Raw genomic sequence first — 21885 nt, 5'->3', positions numbered from 1 at the left:
GTTGTTTATTAAATATGTGAAATTTGTACTGTTGCAAGCTAGCAACATTTCATCGTACGCTTTCGCAACGGGGCTAGCGGCTACGAAAAGCATATGATTTTGTACACTTGTGAAAATGTCGAAAAATGGATGACTGCTAAGATTGTGTTAGATTTACTAGATATTAGCCATATTTGAAAGCTACGAGTCAAAGGGACGGGATTTCGAAGAAGTCACGTGACTTGCGAGGAGCGGGATACTAATGTGGTTCTATATGCACAAATCTCTGTGGCTGGCTGGCTGACTATGTATGCCAAAAAATGACCATATATGGGTGTCACGCTTCAGGAATGTATGGTATGCAAGCGAGTGACCAATCATGACGCATTATTTTTCTTTGTGTCGCATGCGGCAACGAGGGACAATGGCCGGGCAGCCAATCACTACGCGCTGTTCGACATGAGAGAACATCTGGCCAGAAAGATGTCAATTGTTGATCAGAAACAACAGGAACGTTGTATTTCAAGTAGCGCTACCTGAAAATCTATGAGCATCCAATCTTGCTGCCGTATGTATTATACATAGTATGCACAAATGTAGAGTAGTGCGCACGTTACGTACAGGACTTCCTTGCCAGCACGCGTCGCCAACTACTGATACCATAGCTAATGTACGTAAATTGATACAATATGTAATTAGAAGTCTGACCAAATCTTCTATAGTAGCTAGAGTGCAGTTACGAGTGAGGAAAATCCATTTTGGGTAGGAATAGTACAACTCTACAGTAAATAGAAAATTGAACTCTCCTCCAGGTACTGTAGGAACTATTCCCAATGAGTGTTGCTTCGTAGCTTTCATTTGAAGCGACGCTCAACGGAGATTCACGCTTTACTAGTTGTAATGACTGGGACTCCTTCATGTAGATTTACTGTTTGCGCCCACAGTGGTTGGCTAGCATAGTACATATACTTATGTCAGCTACCGTCATATGGAATTACAGCCGAATGGGAGACAAATCAGCATAACGACAATGCCAGACAAATGCAGTTCGGCAACCTGTGCTAAATCCTGAATCATGGGTTCCTTCTCCAGGGATTGACTCTGTTGAAATTTCTTGCAAGAAAGTGGTGTGACTTCTGATTTAGCTCCTGTATGCAACTATGGAGCAGAGGAGATTAAGGCTGGACAAAAGAAGAAAAGCAAAGTCTGTTCTCTGAGTTCCCGTACGTTACTTTGACAGAAATTATATGCTATGCAATCGTTGTTACGTGACTAGGAAAATAGAGAACACGTCGCTTACCTATAAAATTATTCTGGCTTAAGTACAGATGAAAGAATGCCACAGCAGTGAAGGGGTTGTCAGTTAGTGTGAACTGTTGTCAATAAATGCCGTATATGATTTTCAAAAATAAAATTTCTATCATGGTAGTGTAGTTTAATTTAACTTATAGGTGCTTGTAGAACAGATTGTCGTACTTCTTGAGGCTTGAGGAATGGCTAGCACTCATTGCCGTCATTGGTTGCATTAAAAAGTGCAATTTTGTTTGTAGGATATCTCTGTTAGATCAGAATTTCTTGATCCACTGCACCAACTGCTTACAAAGGACATAAAAGAAGTTATGGTAGGTTGAGGAAGTAAACCTATGGTGATTCTTACAGTCTAGCTGAAATTATCATGTTTTTAGCAACATCGTAAGAAACTGAGTGGCCGCCGTCTGGATTATGACTGCAAGAAAAGAAAACAGGCATCTGGTTAGAGGCACAGTTAATTAGTCATCTGTGTTAGTGTATCTGACTATCATTTATTGCTTTAGGAAAAAACATCACTGAGGATGAACTAAGGATTGCTGAAGAAAAGTTTGAGGAATCAAGAGAGTTGTCAGAGAATGGCATGATCAACTTGCTGGAAAATGATGTGAGTGGAAATGGTTGCCTGTAGTTAATAGTAATTCCAATTTCACTTTGGGATGGCAAAACTCTGACATGTTTCCATAAAATACCACAATTTTTATATTATCTTGCGTGGCTACACAGGAGCCATGATCTTGACTATCGCTTTGGCACTAGCACGTTCAGACGATGTTGTGGAGGGTTTTTTCTGTGAAATTTGACTCGCCGTTTGCCACATCTTTCTCTGCATGTGACATATGGTTGCTTACTTGTTTCGTGGGATCTTCGCCATTCTTGAACGCTCACAGGATCTTCGCTTCTCCATTCATTCTGTACGTGTTTGTTTAGTTACTTGAAACACTCGCCGATTTAGCCTACTCATGAAGCCTGAGTGCCGATTGACTTGCCAGTTTTAGTGGGATCATTTTCGCTGTTGTCTGTGTGCTCGTGCCTGGACACAGAGACATGGTCTTTGCTTCCTTCACTGTATCTTCGTTTCGCTCACAGGATCTTTGCTTTGCCTTTTTTGCCTGTGACTTGAAACTCCCGTCGATTTTACTTGTGAGATCTGAGTGCTGATTGACTTGTCGACAGTTTTGTTGGATTTTCCCCGTTCTCTGCGTGGGACTGCAAACAGGATCTACAGGTCCCTCACAAGGTTTTCGCAGAAAACGTGCACGTGCTTGTGACAGAGACCATTCTTTCTACGTAGAAGAGAAAGTGCGGATACGAGGCCTGCATGCTTGTGTGGGACTAACACACACCAATTACCATATCATAATCAAATTAGCTTGTGCACTGTTTGCATTGCCTGGTACTAATGAAACTTAGTTGTGTATATAGTACTAGAGTAGCAGCGTATACAGTTTAAGCAATTCTCAAATATACTATGAGTTGTAACAATGTTTCTATAAAAAGGACAAGGAAGAAGAATACAAAATATCTATGTAATAAATAAAAAAACAAAGTAGGGATGGCTGCGTATTTTAAGCTAGTGCTTGAAATAGGGTTTGAAACTTTCGTAGAACTTTCACAGACAAGTACTCATAATTTACATCACAGTTCAATCCCTACTTTACTTGTGTTTACTTTCAAGGTGGCTGCTTGGATAGGAGTGAAGTAGGGATTTAATTGTGGGAGATGGTTTCAGATGTAAAGTATGAGTACTTGTCTGCGAAAGTTTCCTCAAGCACTAGCTTAATGTATGCAGCCATCCCTACTTTGTTTTTTATTTATTACATAAATATTTTTTGTATTCTTGTCAATATAAAGTTCTTTAGAATAGGAAGATCTGCCAAAATCTCAGTCAAGTTTGAAAATGAGCACTCGAGTCAGTGCCTTAATTAAAACGCTCTGGTCGTTATCATCATTGTTATCTCAAGGCAGTCGGTAACATCATCAGAGTGACAGAGGACAACTCCTGCAACTCCAAATTGTCGTTACTTGAGTCGACGAAGACATTAGCAGATCTATAAATGGCCCCTCTAGAAGATAATTGATATCATATTCCAAGTAGGGCATTTTTGAGGACAGAGTTATAATCACCATGTGACTCACATACAATGTGGGTTTATGGTTGGCCCATTGTTGTGCGATTGCATCGTAGATGGCTTCTAGTTTGTAAATATGTTGGTGGACAGCAGTTTTTGTGTCATAAGATGTCAATAGTTGCCATAACAAAGATTAATTTAGTATACAAAATGGGATATGTTGGTTTGTCAATTGAATTGTAAAATCAGGTGTGTGTGTGTGTGTGTGTGTGTGTGTGTGTGTGTGTGTGTGTGTGTGTGTGTGTGTGTGTGTGTGTGTGTGTGTGTGTGTGTGTGTGTGTAATTAAGTCATACATTAGAGTACATCACTCTTCATTAAACTGCTACGTTAATGCTTCTACTCTAGATCTATACAGAAGTAAAGTTTCATTAGTACCAGGCAATGTGATAGTCTCGTGCAGCCAGCCCCTCCCCATTTCGACTTCCATATCACAAGCTAATTTGATTATGATATGGTCATCGTGTGTTTGCTCCAGTCCCACGCAAGCAGGACTCGTACTTTCTCTTCTACCAGTTAGAAAGAACGGTCTCTATGACACGCACGTGCTGCAAAGATCTTGTGAGGGACGCAGAGATCCTGTTTGCGGGCCCATGCTGAGAACAGGGAAAATCCAACTGTTAACAAGTCGATCAGCATTGACAGATCCCGCGAGTAAATTGATGGGCGTTTCAAGTAACAGACAAACAACGGGAAAGTGAATGAGTGAGCGACACGAAATCCCATGAGCGAAGTGAAGATCCAAACTTGAAACTGCAGCTGGTGCAAGTCACTCAAGTTTCGTGAATTGGCTAAATCGTCAAGTGTTTCAAGTCGTATGGAATGAGTGAAGAAGCGCGGATCCTGTGAGCGGCTTCGAGAACGGCAAAGATCCCACGAAACTGGCAAGTCGGCACATGCAAGCAACTCTGTCACACGCAGAGAAAGGCGTGGCAAATGGTGTGGCAAATTTCACATTAAAAACGTCAGCCCAACGTCGTCTGAACATGCTAGCGCCAAAGGGATAGTCCAAGATCATGGCCCCTGCGTAGCCACGCAATAGGATATAAAAATTGTGGCATTTTATGAGAGCATTTCAGAGCTATGCTATCCCATAGTGAAATATGATTAATATTAACTACCGGTGCCATCGCTACTTAAAGAGTGCTAGCGCTCTCTCAGATGAATCTGAACATGTAACACCAGTTAGTAGTTAAATTAGTACAGCTTTTGTAGGAACCACAAATTTATAAACGTTATAATCTGTGAACTTAGCTGTACTGCTGATTTGATGTATGTCAGACCAAGTTTAGTTGCTTGATACTGAAACATAGTTGCTTGGTTGGCTGTGTCAGAGCTGTAAAATTGTTACCAACAAAATGAAGAAGCACTGCAGTGCAAACCCTCCACATGCCATAACTATGCAGCTTGAATGTTATGAATGAATGAATGGCAGAAACGCATACTAAACTGGAACTACGTACTATTCAAAACTGAGAATGTGTCTGAATGTACCTGAACTAAACTTTTGCTAAGTTTGCACTGGTTCGAAGCTATTCAAGCACGTTTTGGCTGTATTCGTTAATTATTCAGTAGGCGGAGCTAGTTGTCTAGTCATCATGTGACAGGCCTGCACTACTATACTAGCGTTTCACATGTCGGTAATTATAATCAATGCTTGGATCATTGTGGAATGGTGCTACATAATGTAACCTTTTTTAGAATTAATGGTGGGTTTTAATGCAATATAAATGCAAGTTTATTGATTCCAGAAAGATAATTGAGCTTTATAACTGAAAGTGAGACATAAGTACACTAGAAATAATGTCACAATACAATAATTACCACTTGAATTGTAGCTTAGGAAACTGGTAATAACAGGTAGGTGAAAGGTAATATTGTGGTCTAATGAATAGTATTCTGTTTTAGGTAGAGCAGGTTGGTCAGTTGCTGGCATTTGTCACAGCTATGCATGAGTATCACCGAGAGTGTGTGGAAAAGTTGGCAGAGCTCCAGACTGATTTGGAGGAAAGGTGAATTTAATTGCAGTTGATCTACTAACTAAATGTGGAAAGTAGCACAGTTACATTAGCTCACTAAATTTAGAAATAAGATTTAATATTCACTCCATTGCAAAACACTGACTGTATTGTTTAATTAACTTAATGCTGCTTATTGCCATACTTATGCTTTCTGAAGCATGCCTCTCATCATTCACTCACTAGATCAGATTCCAGACTACCTCGTACTATTGTGTTTATGAGCAATTGAAGACATGTATTGTACATGAGATAAAATGCAGTAAAATATGTATTCAGTGATGACTGATCACTGATGATAATGCTTGATGGTGCTTTGAAAACTCATGTGAAGGGAAGTTTTTACTATAACAATTCAGGAGGGCTACTACGTGTAGTAGTGGTCCCAAACAATAACATAGTATGATAATTGTAGCTCTGTAACTGTATCCAAAACAGCTCAATGCATGCATAGTCTTTGGTTGTGTTCAGAGAACATGATGAACTACTTCACACTTTGTTAGGTGTTCATAAGCTTCTCAGATGTTTCATGAATCACATTCACGCTTGTGCTCTTTGGCAGGTTGTCCTGAAATGGGGGAGTCATTCCTCTACTGGGGCATACATTTGTTGCTGATGACACGTTAAAGTAGATACTGGTTTGAGTGACACATACAAGAAGAAAACATCTTTTCATTTTGTGCTACAACAGAGAAGAGGTGATACTCGTTACTCAATACTGAGCCGAATGGTACAAGCAAGTATGCACAAGCGAGCAGTAACCAAGTCCATTCCCTAATTAGTACAATTTAACGATTCTGGATTCATGTTGCAGTCAGACAACTTTATTCTGACGTTTGTCCCCTGGGCTTCTGCCGGAGTAATGCCACTGTCGGATTATCGGTAACAAATACACAGTGACCCATGTAAATTGGTTTCATGTGTACTTTGTTAGAAAGTGAAGGTGTTGGATTATCGGGTGTCGGAATAGCGCTGTCTGACTGTAATGAGCCATCTTCTGAGGCAAATTGGCCTCATCACAACACAATCTAGATCCTCTCAAAAGTGGATTAAATGTAGATGTTTTGACTATGGGATGTGAATGTTCTCTGATTCCATGTGTCTAGTGTGGACATGGCTTATAAACACAATATGGAAGATACTGTACTGTGTCATAGTTTCCAAGAGGTCTGTGGAATTCTAGCAACCAGTAAACATGGCTGGTTATACTCAGTACTACAGACTTGTTTTGCAATGAAACTAGACCCTAATACTATAACAATGCATCAAACACAAGAAGCTTATACTGCAGTATTATGCAGTTCCTGGCTACAAGAGAGTGTTTTATACTACGGAGTATGAAACTGCTTCTCCGTAATTAACAAATTTAATACTTTATAAGACTGATGCATTTGTTGGTGTTGCTAACCATAAAGATATGTTCTTCATGAATTAATGTTTATACTATAGGTTTGCTTAATATTTCTGTTAAACATAAATGATGACAGTTGAAGCACATTATATATATATATATATATATATATATATATATATATATATATATATATATATATACTGTGGGCTACTGTGGTACAAGTTAATTAGACTAGTTAAATTGTGTCATAGTGAATTAGTCTATTAGACTAATTAATATTCTGTTATTTCAGGGTCTCAACTGCTTCTACAAAACCTAGGGCTAAACGCACCACAGTCAAGAAGGTATACTCTGAAGACTCTGATGATGAGGTGCTACAAGGCGATGATGATGACTCAGGCATTAGTGGACCATCTGCACGAGCACTGTATGACTTTGAGCCTGAAAATGAAGGGGAGTTGGGATTTGAGGAAGGCCAGATAATCAGTTTAACCAGTCGCCTCGATGAGAACTGGCTTGAGGGAGACATTGATGGTCGCTCTGGCTGTTTCCCATCCAATTATGTGGAAATACTTGTGGATCTTTCTTGAACAGGGAACACCTAGTGTCAACAGCACTTAACGGTAAAATTGCTGAAGCGGATTTCTTCATATAGTAAACTGCTGACACAGCTTCTTTGTGAAAACTTGTAGTTGGTCATGTATTTCATTTGATTCTGTTCCTAAAGCTCTTAGTTGGGTTTGATAGCACACTTCTAGCGTGGTTGTGGATCATCTATTGCATGCTTCTTGTCACACGTAAATGCAACAGTTAGAGCAAATCTTGTACCACTTCTTACTCTTTCAACAAAGTGAGTATTTTCTGATCCTGATGTGAAGAATGATAATCGCCCTATGACATCAGCTACAATAATTAAGTCCTTAAGACTGTATAAATTAACTAGCAGTTACCAGATCTTGGCTCCACAGTTTTGTTGTTGTCTGAATCAAGAAATACGAACCTTAAAATAAATACAGGGTTAGTTACAAAGCTCAGCTATTGCATGTTCTCTACCCAGACTGGCTACAGTGGGTTGCCAAAATTTATGGTAAGTGTCACTTATTGTTCCTAGAAGATTTTATTCTTACACCCTGTACATAAAATCAACTATGAATATAAATGTACCCATATCCAATATGCTATTCTAATACTTAGAAGAACACCTCATTGCTTTGATACAGCAGCAATCCTTCGTTTCATGGAGGCCACTAAATTTTGAATAGTTCCAGTGGTAGTATTGGCACTCAAATCCAATTGCTTCTCTTTCAAGTTCTTCTTGTTGGATGGCTCAGGCTTCTGTTGAAGTTCTTTCACTGCCCAATGGTTTTCTATAAGATTGAGGTCAGGACTCTGAGCTGGCTGAACTAATCACACTACTCCGTTGACGCTCTTTCCACACTTGCATAGTGGGTCTGCATTTTCATCCCGCAGAACTGTTGCTTTTCTTGTGTTCTTACCCCAGAGGAAGAAAATGCTTATTGAGAGTACCAACATATTTTTCTGTTTAATACTTTGGTTTCAGTGAAAACAAAGGCCTCACACCATGTCAGATTGCTCCCCAAATCACCTATGATGTGCTTTGTTGGACAGTTCCCACCGGAACATGGGCAGCCACCCTGATTTCATCAGTAAGGGCTATTTCCTCACTCCGTAGTCATTACTCTGAGTGCATGGGCCCACTGTGCTTCCTTAATTCCTTTGTTGATGTTGCTAACAAAAATCTTTGCGCTACTCATTCTCTTTATCCCAATTCTTTCAATCCTTTTCTGGTTGTTATCTGGCTAAATGACCATTGAAGCAATTGGCTACATTTCTGACCTGGCAAGAAGATTTGCTTTTCTTGGCTATCCTCGAAGATGATGAGGTTTCTGACGTCTTATTTGCCAATGATCCAGTTTCTTTGTTTGTTCAGTATGTTTGCCAAGAAGTGGACAATGGTCAATTAAGCTTACTGGCTGCAGTTGACATTATCATCCGTCTTCAACATGGCTGACAATCTCTGATTACTCTTCAGTGACAAGTTTTTTTGCCATGATGTCTCCATAAGCTGAGAATAAATCTTAGAGCAGTCATATTAAGCTTCAAGGAATGTGTGAGTGATCTAACTTACTTAAGAATACTTTCCAGCAATTGCGCTTGCTATGAGACTTGTGCGTAACTTAAAGAATACAAAACTCTTGAGAATAGTGTTTGTATACCCTACTGTACCAAGATGTTTGGCATCCCACTGTACTTTATTAAAACTACACAGTTCACTATGCTCTTACCACAACATAAGAATAATGCTAGTAATATGCCAAGTGCTGTGCCTTTTACTGTATAAGTCTAGATGAGCAGCCGTTGCCATAACAGTACTAAATGTCATGGTACCCGTTCCATCTATCTGACAGCAAAGGTCTTCTCCATGCAACCCTGTGCTACCATGATACTTTCATATAACAATACTTCCTAAACCAATTACATAAAATGGAGCGATTACCATAATAACCGGTTCTTTCTGCAATCATGATATTTCTGAGAATTCTGCAAAGAAATCACAGAGTGTACAAATAAAATTCATAAATATTTGGGCCTATCCTCGGAGTCCCAGGCAGTCACTGTTCCAACACATACACATGTGTACCAGTAGCTGTCTTGTGTACCAGTAACTGTCTTCCTGGTTGGAATGCAGAAATTTAATTTTCAGTAATTAAAACTTTTGTCTAAATTCTCAAATTGCAGTAATTTAAGACTGCAGAAATAAGAGCTGTGTAATTGTTATAAAACGTTAATTGAGTAATATCCTAACTTTCACAGGAATTCAAAGAATGGGCTCTAACACAAAATGATCTATCAATTTATAGTATTGAGCCAAGATTGAGACTTGACATTGGCACCTCTAGCATCGTTCAAGGTCTGTAAACAACGAGCCTGTCTAGAAAACACCATTCTATAATGACAGAAAGACCAAGTGTAAAGTGTACCGAGATACAGAGTGTGAATAAAGGGTTTTTTTCTAATCAACATGCAATGTCCATGGCTGCTGCTCACAAGATGACTGAAATATGGTGCACATTTAAACTGATCCAAGCAGCAAATCTATTGCAAGGTGGACGATGCATGTATCTTATTTGGGTATACGATGTTCATTTTAGCATATAGCAGCAGCTGGTTGTGGTCATCAATTGCTAGCAGTCCAGCATAAACTTGTGCTACAATGAGAGCAACAGAATGGCATCAGCTTCAAAGTTGCTCAAACTGAGTACACAGTACAATTAATATGACATTCAATGAATCAACAATATCCATAATGACATACTATACAATGGCCAAGAAAGACTGAATAAACTCAACTAGGTTTACCTTCCACCTTGAAAGTCTTTCTGATAGTCACTTAGATATAATAGAGATGTATAGGAGAATGATCCGTAAGTCACCTGCAAATCAAGAAATAAGCAACACAAAGAAACGTTGAAAATAAAGTTTTACCTTGTCAACATGTGGATGCCAGTATTCATCATGGATGGTCTTAGCTGGAAGTGCTGTGATGCGAGAGAAAAATGTTGGTTTGGTAAGGTACAGGTGGGATGGATCAACATCAAATTCTGAGACAATGAGATGTTTAATGACATCCTTCACTGACCTATAGCAGTAAAAATCCTGATGCAAATTTTAGTACCTCAATAGAGTTCGGTGTCAACGTTACTTGTACAAACTGTAGTCTTCATCTGTAAACACGGGTGACATACCCTGCAGCTCTGCGACTTTGTATACATTGATGAACTTGCCACCTTTACTGACAGCACCAGAGTGCAAATCTAGGACTGTTGGCTACAACAAACAAGATTGCACTACTATTCAATTTCAAGAATTGCTATATGCCACATGATCGAGGCCTAGGGACATTATTTAGAGCAAGGGAAGCATTACTGTTGAACAACTATTCGTAAGTTACCAAACAATACTAACACACCCTACCTCTACTAACTTTGTACCAATCCTGTCACCTTTGTTACACTACATCTTTACATACATACATATGATCTGTGTTTCTGAGGCAATGCTGGGTACATCCTCTCGTTTAAGCGTAATAGAGTTTTGCCAACACAGTTCAATGAGTCTAAGTTCTCAAACAACTTGCCATGTAGTGTGCAGAATGCTGTGGAAGCTTCTTCACAATAGACTTTCTGTGGGTTGGGCGTGGCACTAACAACGTCATTGCGTCTCACGAGAAAATTTGGGTGCTCCTTTGATGTCTTGGCGTTTGTAACCCCATGAGTCTTTTACTAGCATGTACATGTATAGCGATGTATTGAATCAGTAACGCTAGGCTCTTGTGTGTTTTTGCAGGGATGAACGACTTTTTTTGTTATCTGTAGTGACACTGCCGCATCATTTTGTATGTTGATGTAACATTGAGACTTGACAGACGTGAACTGCGGGTACAAACTTGTGTACGTAGTATGATATCAATGATATGTGTTCTGTGTGGTACGCACCTACCAAATGGTTTGGTTTGTACCTCCTGAATACTTCCTAGAATGTGCATCGTTTAGCGAATGACTGACGCAAGAGGACGTTTTTAAACAAGTCTGGCACTAATACTGAGAGGTAGAAAGGGAATGCATGATTGAGTTGTGACTGTGCATCATGTCGGGAGCTGCAGCAGGAAGTGAAGAAAAAACAGAACTGCATCAAGTTACTTGAACGGCAAATAAGGATGGCAGGGAATTGGAGAGTTGAGGCAATTCAGGATAATGATGAAAAGACGTTTTGCAACAGGATTCTGCAGCTATAATAATTTTAAAGACTTTTCAAGGTTGTTAGAAAATGCTGCCAGTTCACTTACATATACTGGTCAAAGAGGCATAAAACATTTGCAGACAGCCAATCGACGAAACAACACTCTCTTTCGCCTTTGAATGAGTGTTATCAAACTATGGTTTGCCTTCTCTGGGCTTAGAGATGAAAGACCTTTCTCTTGTTCACAATATTTTATCACATGAATTAACTTACTTTATCACTATTTGAATGACATTGACTGGTGGTTGCCACTCTCTGTTGAAGTCTGCCACAATTGTTTTGAGAGATTTCTCCAGTATGACCTGCAGCATTGATGCAATGGAAATGGATGGATAAGGAGCTGCCGTTAGACAGTCATGCCCCCAGCCAGATAGCTAGGTTCCTGTGCACTACGCAGGAGCTATGGGACGTGCTAAGCAATCTCCTGGAGCCTGGCCAGGTACTCACAGGAGCCTCGACTGCGACGCCAACTGTGGTGTGTCACCCGAAGTTCCACCCAGACCCCAGTGGCTGATGAACTTTTGTCGTAGTCGACGGGCAATGAAAATATTAATTAACAGAACGTTCTTCAGATAAGTGTTTGCAGTCATCTGTTTTCTCGAGCTCTAAACACCACCACACTATGCAAGCATTGGTTGCGACATCTCCATCTGGTTATGCCATGTTTACTGGTGGCATATCAGACAGCAACTTACTAAGCAGTCTATTTAGAATTAGACTTTTCTTAATACACTACAATAATGTTAATGATATCTATTATTGTTTGTATATGTCAATATACTGGCTCTCATTATCACTGTGGTCTACTGTCACATGCTCCAGGAGACAATACACTGCCACTTGCTGTTCGACTTCATATTTATGGTGTAGTAATAATACTCAAGTCCAACACACACAAAACACATATCGTACTACGTATGCAAGTTTGTACCCACAGTTCACATCTGCCAAGTTTAAACAGGGTTCTAGCCAGGCATGCTAAGGTGTACAGGTCCACTACGCCTTCCACATACCCACTACGCCTCCAACCTACTGGTTAGGTATAGATAGTGTCTCTGTTCATACATGTCACTACTACAGTACCTGTGGAATGTTTATACAGTGATAATGAGGGAGAAGGTGGAGACTTGTCAATCATGAGTCTCTAATTGCATACCTTAGTAGCCTATAATATTGTAATTGAATTTGTTGCCTAGTAATAGTAATGAGAAACACTTAGTTAAGAATGTAATCCATACCCTACTATAAGTTTGCCAGTGCCTCAGTGTGATTTGTAGAGGCTGATTTTCAGTCAGTACACTGTAAAGCAAAAGCGAAAGGTCTACAAAAGGCATCCTAAACTACCCCCCCAAACCAGAGGAAATTTTTCTTTCAGAAATTTACAGACAACACGCACATGCCATGCTCATGTGCATGCCACGCACATACCGCTACGCCTTCCAAAAATCCTGGCTAGAACGCTGCTAACTGTTACATCATCACTCAAACTGACGCAACAGAGATCAGAAAGAGGTTGTTCATCTCTGCAAAAGACGGAAACACACAAAAGCTGGGTCCTAATGAGGCCTTACCTTATTCAATGCATCCCTATACACGCTGGTAAAAGTTTGAAAAGAAAAATTGTTGCTTTCGCTATAGGCTCACACGGTTAACAAATGACAAAACATCAAAGTAGCACCCTAATGTTCCTATAAGATGCAATGATGTCGTTAGTGACACGCCCACATAAAAGGTCTATTATGGTATCACTGCAATCTGAGGACGACTGGCTTCCAATGTCAGCTTTGCTAGCTCTTGTCGTCGTCATCATCATCATTTCTGCAAAGTCACTGCAATCAGAATTTAGAGAGCATCTTATTATGGTATTGTAGTGTAATACATTTACATGTAATAGCTTGATGTATATGTATTAGGTATCCGAAACATGTGCAGAAGCCGGCAAGGCTTTTGACTGGGCACTCTTTGAGAGCCGCTCTTTTGAGTAATGTTGTGTTCTACTAGTTAGAGTCGTTAATAAAGGAATCCACAGTTGGGCGCTGCAAACAGGGTGATGGCTAAAGCATGCAAACCATTGCTGGAGTACCACGTATGCGTTTGACAGGCTTTGCAAGTCCATTGGTCAGTTTAAAGAAATAGAGGAAGAAGATTCTCTTAGACGATTTAACAGCTGGGTGTTGAATTCATTCACTTCTAAGTTCATCTAGCCAGAAATGATCATATAATTACAGAGGATGTGGAATGTAAGATGTATATCAAATGTCTCAGTGAAGACCTATGACTTCGCCTTGAAAATGCCATTCTACCATTTACGAGTTAAAGATTTTACCACCAAACAACTTGTAGAACATACCAAAAAGTTCATCTGGCAAAAATACAACACTATAGCAAAGAGGGTTTGATTACATTGACAACAGCAAGGTGAGATGGTATAAGCCTATTTTTGACGTGGTAAAGCAAATTGCCGTGAAGTGCTGTTTGATCCGGGAGAATACAACAGTCGTATTAGAGATATATTTGTTGCGTGATTACACAGTGATGACATGTTACAGAAACTTTACAAACAAACCAACCCTCTAAGCCAGTCTTTAGATCAAGTGTTGGCGTTAGCACGTACTCTGGAAGGCGTGACAGTTAGTGTGACAGCTACTCATAACAGTATGGTACTGCCGTCAGAGGAAATTCATGTTGTTTAAATTCATGTTGTTTAACAAGAGAGTTGGGGCATGTTTTATTTGTGGGAACGTTCGTCACTATAAGTCTAACTGCCCCTTGAAAGGACATTATGACTCATTGATTTGCTCAAAATTGCCATCGGCCTGGTCATGTTGAAGATGGCTGTCAATCTAAACAACCTAAGTGTTCATGCTTGTCAAGATCAAAACTGAAGCATGATAAAAGTTTCAGAAAGAGTCACAGGCAAGCAAGTGTTGCCACAGCTGATTGTTACAATCCCGAACGTGATGAATCCGACTTTCTGAACCTTGCATAGATTCTACTTGTAAGGAGATATGTAAAATGGATAATGTGTATATGAAAGGCAGTAAGATCCTTGTAGAGGCAAACATTGCTGGTAAACCTCTTGATTTTCATATCGATACCGGAGCAGACGTGTCTCTTGTAAATGAGCAGTCATGGAATTGTTTAGGACAGCCAAAGTTAGCTACTACAACGGAACACGTCATATATGGTCTTCGGCAAATGTTCGCTTGTTTCAGTATGCCCAGGGCAACAAGCGACAACGGTAAGCGACAACGGACCTCAAGTTGCTACTAACGAATTTGACAACTTTGCTACCAACATGGCATATTACATACCTGACTTCACCATATCATCCAAGCAGTAACGGACTGGTGGAATGCTTTATTCAATCCTTCAAAAGAGCAGTCCAGAAGGGCCTAGAAGACGAGAACTCAACTTTACAAAAGGTAGCTGATGATTTTCTTGCAGTCTACAGAAACATGATACACCAGACAACAGAAGGAATCTCCGACAAAATTGCTTATTGGTAAAAATCTTCGGGCTCACTGGATTTGCTTTTGCCAAACCAGAGTGAGAATAGAAAGACAAAGAGTTGCTTGACAGAGTTAAGATGTCACAGGACAGACGACACACACGATTGTACGTCACACTATCGCATTCCATTTTGAATGAATGACTTAGTCCTTGTGCGTCAACCAGAGAGTAAAGACAGGAGATTCTGGAGAGCTGGAACAGTAATCAAGGTGCTTGGTGACAGACACTATACAGTCAAATTCGACAACAAATGGAACAACAAGGAAAGCTCATTTAATTAAATCAGCTCCGTGACAGACCAAGCAGATCAAACAAGCAAACTATGACAGTTGTAATTCTAGTGACAGTTCTCAGTCTGGGGATTCAAGTAACCAGCGTGCTTAACAACCTTATGAAGAAGTGGGAGATCAAACAAAGGAAAATCTCCAAGACACTATGGAGAATGGGTCGATACATAAAGTGAGACAGCATGCAAACTGTTTGTGTTGTTCGGGGAGGCATTACGGTATTGTAGTGTAATACATTTACATGTAAATAGCTTGATATATAAATTAGGTATTCGGGACATGTGCAGAAGCCGGTGAGGCTTTTGACCGGACACTCTTTGAGAGTTGGTCTTTTGAGTAGTGTTGTGTTCTACTAGTTAGAGTGGTTAATAAAGAAACCCACACATCTCATAAGTTCACACTTATTTTCTAAACGTAAGGTATTTCAAAGGGAGGTAGGGGGTCAGAACGACTTTTGAATTGAAAAGTACAAAATGCCGTATCAAATAAACTATTAGCTTCTCTGTCTATTTGACGTATTTATAGTCTATGATTCTTCTCACTCTCACAGAAATCACAGCTAGGGTGTTCTATTAATGTGCAAAGAGTGAAATTTTCTGTAATAAAGAAAGTGTTGCATAACTCGCCAAGCAGAGCAAAGGTGCTCAGTGCTAAATGTTCCCATGGTTATATTGCATTCAGTTTATATATGATATCTCTAATTGAATCTTGCTTTTTCAAGTGGTATATGGTTGTCATGTCTATACCATTAGCAAATCTAGCTTGTTCAAATAGCATATAAGCCTGTCTTGACTATAAGCCTGTCTTAAATACTATTATACTGAATTCCAATTCGGCTTATACAGAATAAGCACGGCTTTTATGCCTGACAGTATGGTACAACAAGTGGATTGATTTAATTAAGTTATGCTTTGATAAAATCAAATGTACCATAATTTTCCTTCTATTACATGCATTTGAAACCAATTTTAGCCACATACTCACCCCTCCAGTTGAGCCACCAAGAGCCATCCCTTTGTCTGCTATGCTGCAGTGAACATAATACACCAATTTGTAATGTCACAAACCATTTCTATACTGTTTCATGTTGAGAAGACAACCGTTTTAACTGTTCAATTTCCTCCATTGTAAAAAGTCCATCCATTACTACTCTTTTACAGTGAACAGGATTACATCCTTCAAATTCAATCAATATGTCAATATAACCACACTATTGTCAATATTATAACATAACATTTCAATGCCATTGGATGTCCAATAAGCACATTACAATAGTCACTAATTAATGTTCGTACATGCATGGCGAGTCTACTTGCCAATAGTATGTCATGTGATAGGATGAAACTACTGCAAAGCTGGCTATTAAAGCAACGGCAGCAGTGTAAGCTCTAAACAATGCAAATTTTTGGTGCTCACTGAACTGGATGGGCTTGCTTACTCAGAGGCAGACATGACAAGGGTAAATGCGAACAAGATGTGTACTTCCTGGTCATGTGCAGGACAACAAACATCTTGTTCCCGTAAGTAGCATCTGTTCTAGTCACATAGCAGCAGCATGGCATAAAGAACCCCAATCTGGCTCAAGTGCAGGGGTGCTTGTTGAATTTTACCAAAAATTGCACTGTAGCAACTTCAGTTTGAGATTTTAGACAGACAAAATTCCAAGAACTATCTCTAAGAAGCCTAAAATTTAGCTACTAGACACGACCTAATGCAACCTCATACTGCAATGTCATGATCCTTCCAATTCAGGCTATGGAGAGACTTAAGTCAGTTTTCAATTTTCAATTCAGAGCGTCTAAGAGCGTGTTCACACTGGTCCTAATCATGATTAGTGTAATGCCATTCTAACACCGTAAAGAGTATTACAACAGCATTAGTGGTGTTAGTGGTTGCATGTGACTCTGGCATGTGAGGTAGTGTAGAAGAAGAGCATGCTGCCGATGTTTCTGATGTGGTGTTTGTATGTTTAAAAGTACAAACACAGCAACAACATGGCGACCTACACAAAAGCACATGCAGATATGTATACTACGTGCGTGCCTGTACATATGACAACTTCCTGCCGTCCCTGAAGGAGCTGCCAGAGAAAGCAAACTGAATGTTTCCCTCTTCAAAACCTAAAGCAATGGCTTCATCAAGACAATTCACGCAAATTCTTGCCGGATATGACAAAAATACTGTCGAGGCTAATTACACTCACGTGCCCACGTGACTTACTAGCCGTGTGAATGCGGTTGCACTAATGTTGGCCTAATCATAGTTAGCCTAATCATAGTTAGTCCAGATGTCACTGTGACACGCTCTTAGTCCCCACGGTTACTGAGTGTTTGAAAAAGTGCACTCTTTTCAAAGCGATGAAGTGTGTATGTCTGACCATGCGCGTGCACCTCTAAGTCAAAAGTGCCTCCGACAACAGAGGAACCTCAGCTGATATCGAAAACCCCAGAATACACACATATAAATTACATATACATTATTGGGGCAACCCTTAGCGAGATCCTTCGTATGTGCACAGTACTGTACTGTGTTGAGATGTGTGTGATGGTACGAAATGATGTTGATTTTGAGCCAATCACAATGATGGTTTGTGATGTTGCAATGCAGGTGTAGTGTGTAATAGCTGTATGGCTCTCCAGGTTGCTGCGCGCCATTCCTATGAGACTTTTAAGAGAATGTGAAAACAGGCTCCAGCTCCTAGAGATGACTTGACAACTGACTTCAACCAAAAATGCAACTAAAAATAAATGTGACAACACGTTGCTTTAAGGCTGTTACAAAGAAATTATGTTAGCGCTACACTAGCTTAGCTACAGGTGCATGTTTTCCAAAGACGCCTCCAAGTCCAGCTGTCACTATGACATACTAGTAGCTTGATCTAAAGTCGCCAAATTTACAGGTAAATTTCTTTGCTAGAGTACTGTATGTACAGTGTGAACAATCACGTCAATTTAGGTTAACACAAAGTGGTTTGCATTCTGTGTTACATTGTGAAGGTGTATGAATCGGTTTGTGTAACAGCATTTATCTACATCTAAACTCGAGTTTCTTCTATATACAAACCCTTTTGGCCAATCACTGTGTTTCGTGTGTCTGCATGTTCTCGGCTTGCCCCAACAATGTTGTCCATTTAACTAGCTAGAGTCCAGAATCTAATCTCGGTCACTCGTTCTCTGTCAAATAGCTGCAGCCAGACCTAGCTGCTATGCTAGTGTCATAGCCCTACTGGATAGCAACTAGGTAGACCGGGTCACGTCAGCATCCGTTGTAACGTTGCTGCTGTAGAACTTGAAAACTGATCGCACCTATTCTCGGTCACAGAGTATCATATCTCGGTCAGTGCTTGCCATCTCGTTTCTACAACTCCGTTTGAGACGTAAGTCATCTCTGTCGATAGGCTCATTATATGACTTCCTTTCACCAAATTGTTGGTTGTCTTGTTAACCTCTACTCTCGCAGACAACGAAGAAGACGGATGACTCACGGGACATAATCTCGGGGCGCGTTTCCACTAGTGCCTAAACCGGTTTACCAAGTGGTTTAAGCTAAACTGGTTTAATTAAGAATTGACCTGTTTCCACCTGCACTAAACCAGTTATATGTTAAACCTAAACCGCTTTCTGGTTTAGGTTTAACTGTCACGTGACAGTAGCACGTTTCTTTAGATGGCTTCTGACAACGCTGTTTTGATGATATTGACTACTTTTTCGGGATAGGATTGCCCTAGAATATGTAAGGGTCGTTAGCTAAGGGAAAGAAATCAGCAGCTACGGAGAGAGAGAAGACGGTGTCCTTGGTCATCCTCATGCAAATTCCTACTAGCAGATGCTGAGTCAGTAACAACCAACAGTTGCCCTGACTCGGTGACAAACCAGCCCAATACTTCAAATTAATGCGTTCCTAGACGGTTTGTTTAGCACATCCCGGATGTGCAAGTTCCTAGTGGAAACAGTTGCTTTCTTGAACTGGTTTAGTTTTAAACGCATTTAAGCTAAACTAGTTTAAGGTGCAGCTAGTGGAAACATGGCCTCGGTCACCTGATCTTGAGTGATTTTCTCTGATCTGACATGTTCTTTTTGGCTAATGTTATAGTCATCACCGCTGGCTACTATACCTACGGGGTGATGTTAGTACTCATTGTACTGTTGCTACGGCAGAACGTGAAATCTGAGAGACAAATACTCGGACATCTGGGATTATATCTCGGTCAGTCGCAAAGATGAATTGACACGGTAGTCATGTCTGTTGAAAGGTTCGCTTTGAACGTTTATGCAACTGAATAGCCGGTATCGTCTCTTCAGTTTTTCTGTTGTAGGGTGGTGAGAAAGGTGATCGACCTATGGGCATAATCTCAGTCACAGTAGAAGCGCATTTCTTGGGTTCTACAGCTTTCAGGTAAGTGGTCTTACTTTTACTGAGCATTGTACATACGATCACAGTCGACTACGGTTGATTGAAAATGTTTTGTAGTGAATTTGTAGAGCTATACTAAAAGATAACTATTATTTAGTACAACTGGTTTAGTGCTAATTAGCAAAATTTTGTGAGAGAGATTGATCATCATGCAGTTATACATTGAATCCATTCTGGCACAAGTTAAATATCACAAGATGCCTTTTCAGTATGCCAGGACTCTGCATACTTGTAAACTGTGTACGTACTACGATCTCGTTGATGGTAAGATCATAGTTACATCAGTTATTACCAACAACATGCACTATACAGAAGGATATCTCCACTGAACTAATTCTCACTCTCTCACACAACTTCACAACTGTCTCATGAGACTCAGAACTGTGTCACGAGAAAGATCGATTTCTCTTTGGCAAACATGTCACCATTTTCATAAGATCTCAGCATAACTCTCCTAACAATAAATGTAATAAGCAGTTTGTGTGCAATTCTGCTTCATAAAATCATCAATCATCCCATCCAAGATAAAGAATAATTATATTTGCCAGTCAAGAATGTAGAAACAGGTAGGCATACTCTCTGGTTAACTGCAAACAAAATGTGAAAATTCAGAGTCATCACGTTGCATTAGATACCATGTTTGAAGTGATGAAAATAGTAAGTTAGACAGGCACATTCGTGACAATATAGCTTTAGAACAACAGTAGACTAAAAATCACACAATACAACCTACTCAGGAACCCATCTTTCTCAAAATCAAGTGAAATCGCGACCGACATTATGTCACGTACGCCATCCCCTTTCTCACCGCCCTGCAACAGTACAAACTGAAAAGACAAAACTGGCTATTCAGTGGCATAAACATCCAAAGCGAACCTTTCAACAGACATGACTAACGTCTCAATTTGTCTCGTAGAAACGCAATGAAAGCAACTGACCGAGATGTGATCCTGGATGTCCGAGTATTTGCCTCTCAGATTTCACGTTCTGCTGTAGCAACAGTACAATGAGCACTAACATCACCCCGTAGGTATAGTAGCCAGCGGTAATGACTATAACACTAGCCAAAAAGAATGCCTCAGATCTGCGTCTCAAGAGAGAAATCACTTGAGATCAGGTGACCAAGGTTATGTCCTGTGAGTCATCTGTCTTCTTCGTTGTCTGTGAGAGTAGAGGTTGACAAGATAAACCAACAATTTGGTAAAAGAATGTCATAAAATGAGCCTATCGACAGAGATGACTTGCGTCTCAAATGGAGTTGTAGAAACAAGATGGCAAGCACTGGCCGAGATGTGATACTCTGTGACCGAGAATAGGTGCAATCAGTTTTCAAGTTCTACAGCAGCAACGTTACGACGGATGTTGACGTGACCCACTCTACCTAGCTGCTATCCAGTAGGACTATGATGCTAGGGTAGCAGCTAGGTCTGGCTGCAGCTATTTGGCAGAGAATGAATGACGGAGATTAGGAAATGTCCGAGATTAGATCCGGGACTCTAGTACATATACGTATACATACATGATGGTAATCCACCGAAATAAGTGATGACACAGCTTTGTGCACCTATATAAACTATGCTTGCATATACTGCTAGAATCATATGGCTCATCCATGGCCACATGCAGACCTCAGCATTACATGTAACTCCCGGATACATACAACTATTAGTAATTGACTTCGATTCCATGTGTATAACTAACCTCTAAATCTTGTTTCATAGTCGTCAGAACAGATGACGTCAAACGTCGCTTTTTCTGTCTCTGTGTCGACAGCAACGAGAGTTGTCAATTGGTTGCCGAATTTGTTACGAACAATATACATAGTAACGGCAATGAAAACAATTCTCATAAAAATTCTTCGAAAACTGAACAAAGAGGTCTGGGGATCAGCGGAAGCGGAAGTCGATGTCGATGCTGGTTTTGAAGATTCGCCTTGCTGTGACGTCGACTTCGCAGTCCGTCTGTTGAAGACAAGGCATTAGCTCTTACCCAAAGTAACAGATTACATGCGTTTCTACGCCATACCGCTGGCTTGCCTTCGAAGTCTTCATTCCGTTGATAT

At 40.2% G+C, this 21885-nt stretch overlaps 2 protein-coding genes across 2 annotated transcripts; one reads left to right on the top strand and one right to left on the bottom strand.

Annotated features, from left to right (window-relative positions):
* The first annotated feature begins 544 nt into the window (after positions 1-544).
* LOC134192310 (endophilin-A3-like) lies at positions 545-7538 on the top strand. The gene is made up of 5 exons (XM_062661031.1): positions 545-1601; positions 1665-1731; positions 1794-1894; positions 5326-5429; positions 7082-7538. The coding sequence occupies exons 1-5, from the start codon at positions 1599-1601 to the stop codon at positions 7377-7379; spliced, it is 573 nt and encodes a 190-aa protein (XP_062517015.1). The 5' UTR covers positions 545-1598; the 3' UTR covers positions 7380-7538.
* Positions 7462-21879, bottom strand: LOC134192308 (2-oxoglutarate and iron-dependent oxygenase domain-containing protein 3-like). Its single transcript, XM_062661029.1, has 9 exons — positions 21849-21879; positions 21525-21784; positions 16511-16586; positions 16395-16437; positions 10514-10638; positions 10297-10450; positions 10171-10244; positions 7740-7789; positions 7462-7680 (listed from the first exon to the last, which is right to left on the bottom strand). Exons 1-9 carry the CDS (start codon positions 21872-21874, stop codon positions 7544-7546), a joined length of 945 nt encoding a protein of 314 aa, XP_062517013.1. The 5' UTR covers positions 21875-21879; the 3' UTR covers positions 7462-7543.
* Between the last annotated feature and the right edge of the window lie 6 nt (positions 21880-21885).

Source organism: Corticium candelabrum, chromosome 16 (assembly GCF_963422355.1).
Source record: "Corticium candelabrum chromosome 16, ooCorCand1.1, whole genome shotgun sequence".
Lineage (NCBI taxonomy): Eukaryota > Metazoa > Porifera > Homoscleromorpha > Homosclerophorida > Plakinidae > Corticium > Corticium candelabrum.
The sequence above is the reverse complement of the archived record's forward strand: the minus strand, read 5'-3'. Positions and strand labels throughout refer to the sequence as shown.

Bases quoted from the DNA above. Each gene is read 5' to 3' on its own strand.
- LOC134192308 (XM_062661029.1), bottom strand. From the start codon at position 21,874: ATGAAGACTTCGAAGGCAAGCCAGCG. The intron at 16,438-16,510 runs GTTGTCTTCTCA...TGTTCACTGCAG, and splicing joins GAAATTGAACAGTTAAAACG to CATAGCAGACAAAGGGATGG. The intron at 10,451-10,513 runs GTAACGTTGACA...TTACTGCTATAG, and splicing joins GAAGACTACAGTTTGTACAA to GTCAGTGAAGGATGTCATTA.
- LOC134192310 (XM_062661031.1), top strand. The intron at 1,732-1,793 runs GTTAGAGGCACA...TTATTGCTTTAG, and splicing joins GAAAAGAAAACAGGCATCTG to GAAAAAACATCACTGAGGAT. The intron at 1,895-5,325 runs GTGAGTGGAAAT...ATTCTGTTTTAG, and splicing joins TCAACTTGCTGGAAAATGAT to GTAGAGCAGGTTGGTCAGTT.